This window comes from Lactuca saligna, chromosome 5 (assembly GCF_052625555.1).
Source record: "Lactuca saligna cultivar CGN05327 chromosome 5, ASM5262555v1, whole genome shotgun sequence".
In the NCBI taxonomy this organism is placed as follows: domain Eukaryota; kingdom Viridiplantae; phylum Streptophyta; class Magnoliopsida; order Asterales; family Asteraceae; genus Lactuca; species Lactuca saligna.
Window position 1 is genome coordinate 313000332 of NC_136421.1, and position 4948 is coordinate 313005279.

The 4948-nt window shown below is 35.5% G+C and overlaps 1 protein-coding gene across 3 annotated transcripts; it reads right to left on the bottom strand.

Moving 5' to 3' along the window:
- Window positions 1-1622: 1622 nt before the first annotated feature.
- On the bottom strand, window positions 1623-4704 carry LOC145048620 (protein TIFY 4B-like). 3 transcript variants are annotated; one of them, XM_078997160.1, is made up of 9 exons: window positions 4429-4704; window positions 4196-4341; window positions 3870-3991; window positions 2795-2885; window positions 2584-2698; window positions 2406-2474; window positions 2267-2327; window positions 1983-2191; window positions 1623-1904 (listed from the first exon to the last, which is right to left on the bottom strand). In XM_078997160.1, the coding sequence occupies exons 1-8, from the start codon at window positions 4556-4558 to the stop codon at window positions 2038-2040; spliced, it is 888 nt and encodes a 295-aa protein (XP_078853286.1). In that variant the 5' UTR covers window positions 4559-4704; the 3' UTR covers window positions 1623-1904; window positions 1983-2037. The 3 variants fall into 3 exon arrangements, with proteins under 3 accessions (XP_078853286.1, XP_078853287.1, XP_078853288.1); XM_078997161.1 differs by having other exon boundaries at window positions 1623-1918; XM_078997162.1 differs by lacking the exon at window positions 1623-1904 and having other exon boundaries at window positions 2079-2197.
- Window positions 4705-4948: the final 244 nt, after the last annotated feature.

Genomic DNA, 4948 nt, shown 5'->3' on the forward strand with positions numbered 1-4948 from the left:
AAATCAAATAAATATCCAATCCACCTATTAATGCTCAGTACAAAAATATCATATCGGTTCTTCGATGCACATACTTCTACAATTGGATAGGCGCAACTTAAGCACAATCTTCGATAACACAATGTACAACCATTTAATGCACACCCTTTTACGACTTTATTCATAAATAAATATTAATGTTAAAATCACTAAGATCGGAGGGTGTGGGAGGGACTCTTCCCTCACATTTGGTGGGTCATACCTCTCTTTCCCTCACTTTCCTTTCCCTCACCAAAAAACCAAGGAATGGGTAGGAAACCATTCCCTCACTTTTTTTTTTTTTTTTTAAAATATATTTCATACATATATTATACTAATTTTGTAGGAAATTAAAAACCATGAATTTTGATATATTTTTTATATTTTTATAGTAGGTATATAATTTTATAAATATTAAAAAAAATTAAAAAAAATTAAAAAAAAACTGACCAATGAGAAGAAGAGAGAGAGAGTGCGGCACCCCTTCCCCCAACTCTTTTCCCGCATTTCTTTCCCTCACCCACGGATCGGTGTTCAAGAGGGGAGGGAAGCTTCCCTCACCCTACTCCGTCCGCCCTAATAGTGTGTACATGAAAGGATAAAATATTGCTTTTATGGATTCCAGACAAAAAACATCAACAATTTTTTTAATCGAGACTTTCCTATAATACCATATGTGAAGATGTCCAGACTATTTTTATTTAATTTAAATTGAATTCCCTTAACATGAATATCAATGACAATTAAAATGTAGACTATCTCGTTATATTATCTTCTCTCTCATCCTTTCATCCCACATACAACACATAATTAAATTAACTTGATTAAACACCCGAACTCCCCAAGTGAACTCAGGGAGCAACATAAACATGTATCAACACGAAATACTCAACCATCTGGGCCCAAAATACAACAACCGTGGCCCAACTCAACAACACCCCACAAATCCACACAATCCGCATGGCACATGGGGTAGGGACTAGTCACTGCGCACAATTTCCATCAACGTTTAAAACTTGTCTGAAACACGATTTAAGTGTTTAAGGCCTCCCACCTTATTCTCTTTACAGATATTTTAAAATATGCAAAACTCAATCCAAACTATAACTTAATCAAATCAAAGTGGACCTATACAGGTTAAGTTTGATTCGGTTTTATATTCTTTTAAACGCTTTTCCATTTAACTCTCAATTACTTTTACCTCAAAAAACGGATCTTGGGCTTTCTTTTTGGTTCAAAACCAAATCTTTTTTACTATTTAACTCGACACAAGGTCATTTTCATTTTTAGGTAGACATGCACGTTAACAACAAAACGGATCTTGGATTTTCTTTTTTGTTCCAAACAAAAACTAAACTTATCTTTTTTTACTATTTAACGACACAAGGTCATTTTAACAAGTTATAAAATTAGAGTAAATTACATAAATCGTCCTTGTGGTTTGAGGTAAATTTAACGTTTCGTCCGTATCTTTTTTTGCTCAAAACATTTGTTACACAAGACATGTATTATTATATCATTTGGTATGCATTAGAATTAGAGTAGACAAAAATTGCAATTTTTTTGTCTCATTCATACAAGAAGACGGAAGTATGACATAAATGTTGTAAAAGATATTTACCATTCAGAAAACTCTCAACTCTCAAGTATTAAACGCCTTAAGCAAAACCAGCAACATTCATTCTTACAAAACCATTGCCCATGAACAACACAACATACAACAACAAAGACTAGTAGAGAAAAGCAAGCAAGCAGGCACCTCAAAATCCTAACATCTTTTAAAAGCTTCAAACTACAAATTAATCAGCCTACCATATCTTAAGTTGAATATATTTACCTTTAATGAATTCTTAAAGTCCTCACAATCACATCCCATCCTTCGTCATCTTCAAAGGAAAAACTAATAAGTTGAAATCATGTTATATGGTTTGGTAAAATGACATAAAAGGGTAGTAGGGTTATACCTTTGGTCAGCAAGGATGGGAGAGAGACTTGTGGTCTGCATAGGTGGCTTTAAATTTAGCTAAAGCGGTTAGGGGTGTTGGGTGGTCTGACCGGAGGTGGTGAGCAGGTGGTGCTCCTGCTTGACTGCTCGTTAATCTGTTGACTGTTTATGTAAACATCAAACGTTCCACCACCACTACATGCTCCTCCTTTTCTCTTGCTCTTAAACCTTTAACTAACACACATGTCACAAACAAGACACAAAAATGACGGATTTACCCATCTACAGAATTCAAGATATTACCTATCTTTCCGCTTCTCTAGATATCTTTGAACCGATGCTTTTCTGCTTGCCGAACCTTCAGCTTTCAAAATTTAACCACAAAATTGTCAAAAACAGAAACATCATTTAATCATTTACAGGTCAATTATTGTATATTTACCAGAGATTTCTTCACGCGATATGCTGCTGCTTTCCTCCTTGTGCAATCGATAGTTATCAGTCATTCTCACTGCATCAGTCAGCTTAACTTAGTAAGAGTACTTCTTGTTTCAGCATTATTAGGGTGAAATACAGAAAAGCACAACATAAATACTTTTTTTTTAATATAAATTTTGTACCTGTTTGCAAGATTGGCAGATTGATGTTTGGAGGTTGATGCAACATGTTTCCATCAACTGGATCTTCATGAGGAAACTGAAGAGGGCTTGCAGCAAGCTGCAATAAGGCACGTGCCTGAAATGAAATTACTCAGTTACTGACATTGACATTAATAATTAATTAACTACAAGCTGAATTTCGCATAATAAGATATTATATTATATTATATACCTTATCAGATGGGATATCATCATACACATTCACCTTCCCACTATAAAATATTGTCATCTGTCCTTTTGCCTCTTCTATCACACCACCAACCCTGGAAGATTCAATTATAACTTTAGTCATTTTCTGATAAATTTTAAGTAACTTTATGAATAAATATGTACAAAAATTCCATTTTATCTCATTGGTCAAACTTATGTGAGGGTTTGTAAGCAGGATTTAAGCAGTTGATTATTCAGGCATCAATAAAGATGGAAAACAATTATAGATGTATCTTCCGGAAATGCTAATGTACTACAAAGCACTTTTATAGTTTATAGTTGGGAAAGTCATAAATAGGGTAAAGCAAGAAAGGCAACACTAACATATTAGGTCAACTGTTACTTCCTTTCAATAGTAATGGGCCACACTTAGAAAAAGGGTTACTGTTAGTCAGATGACACCAAATATAGCATCCCTATTAGAGCCACTATGTTGTAAAGTACTAATTGGCTGAAGAGTTTTATTCAACCTACTCCCACCTAGTTTGAGATAAAGTCATAAAGTATTCGATTAGTTGATGTGATTGTACTTGCAATCACATACAATAAGCCAAGCTATAGGTAGTGGATACCCTGAGAAGGAGATTGAATAGCATCTTCTTGAAGTCTCTATAAACCATTAAGGATACACAGCCTCAGTTAAACTTAAATAACTTGATTCTCTAAACTACATTTCTATCATTAATTTAACATTGCTAAGACTAACCAATAATCATGTAGGGGGAAAAAAATGCAAAATACTATAAAAAGATGCAGGCTTTACCAATGTATATGTAACAGTCCCCACCCCAAACTTGTAATAGGCTAATCCACATTCGGATATACATCATCAACCAAAATGCAATATATATGAAAGAAACAATACAAATTATACAAGAAAGTCGTGTTTGGGGAGTAATGATGTCGAGTTTAAACCAAATTCATTTAGAATGACAATGGGCCAAAGAGAAAAAGGCTTTGCTATCAAATTAGGGCATCAGTCATGAAACATCTATACTCGTCAAATCAGATAGCGATAAAATGATTTGAGAGGTTACCCAGGAGGAGTAGAATCATTATCACCCAAAAAATCAGACTTCTCTGTATCATTGCGGTGACCTGGAACTGATTCTTCAGCTGAAAGAGAGATCTCCGTATCCGCACTTGTTCCATTTTGGACCTACATTTGATAGTTTTATATAATTAATCAAAGTTAGCAGGTAACACAGTAAAGTAATCGTGGATCAAATAGTAATATAATATACAAAAGCATAAAGTATAAACATGTCAGTAACTTTGTTAACAATATTATATTAGCATTCACAATTTATTTAAAAAAATAATTAGGGAAACGAGTGGAGATAATGATATCGGGGAAGCGTACACGAGTGGTTGGGGTTTGTTGTTGCCGTGAAGTAATGTAGAGCTTCCGGCTACCATCTCCGGATTCCGGTGCCGGTTCAAGCAACGCTTTTAGCATAATTACTTGCTGGATCGCCTGCGATTTGTTCCACGACGGCCGTCTCATCCCTGTACGTACATCAAATAATCAAAATTCAAACACAAACGCAAAAAACGCCTCCAAGAAACGAAAAGAACAAGCGTCACGATGTGCACCTTTTTGCTTGAGATACCGGCGGCAGTCTTCGCGAGTGAGCTGAGAAATGTCGTCTTCAGTCAGCTGATGAAGTGGTTTATCAAGCGCTGACAAGGCCGAGGTGGAGAACGGTGGCTCCTCCGTTGACATGGTTGGATTTTGACAAAAGTAACCGAAATTAGATCAAAAACAGAGATTCAATTTTGAAGAATTTTGCCCCAATTTCATATTTATGTATGAGAAATTTGGGGGAGAAGAGAAGTGTGCGTGTTTGTCGTTTGAGTTTGGGACATTTTAAGCCGCCGCGTCGATATATAAGGGCTTTTTCTTTAAGCTCGTCATCCAATGGGGAGGCCGCAACTTGCCACCCCATAATGCCACGTACTCCATCTACCTTCTATTTCTATTTCAACCTTTTCTCTTAAATTTTCTTTTACATTTTGCTTCCAAACTTCCTAAATTATAAAAATGATAACTTTTGAACTAGGCTGAATGGTGTGGTAACGTAGACGTCTATGTCTTCGGCATTCTAGCAGGGCT

Bases quoted from the DNA above. Each gene is read 5' to 3' on its own strand.
- LOC145048620 (XM_078997160.1), bottom strand. From the start codon at position 4,558: ATGTCAACGGAGGAGCCACCGTTCTCCACCTCGGCCTTGTCAGCGCTT. The intron at 3,992-4,195 runs GTACGCTTCCCC...TATCAAATGTAG, and splicing joins AACAAACCCCAACCACTCGT to GTCCAAAATGGAACAAGTGC. The intron at 2,699-2,794 runs GTATATAATATA...ATTTCATTTCAG, and splicing joins ATGATATCCCATCTGATAAG to GCACGTGCCTTATTGCAGCT.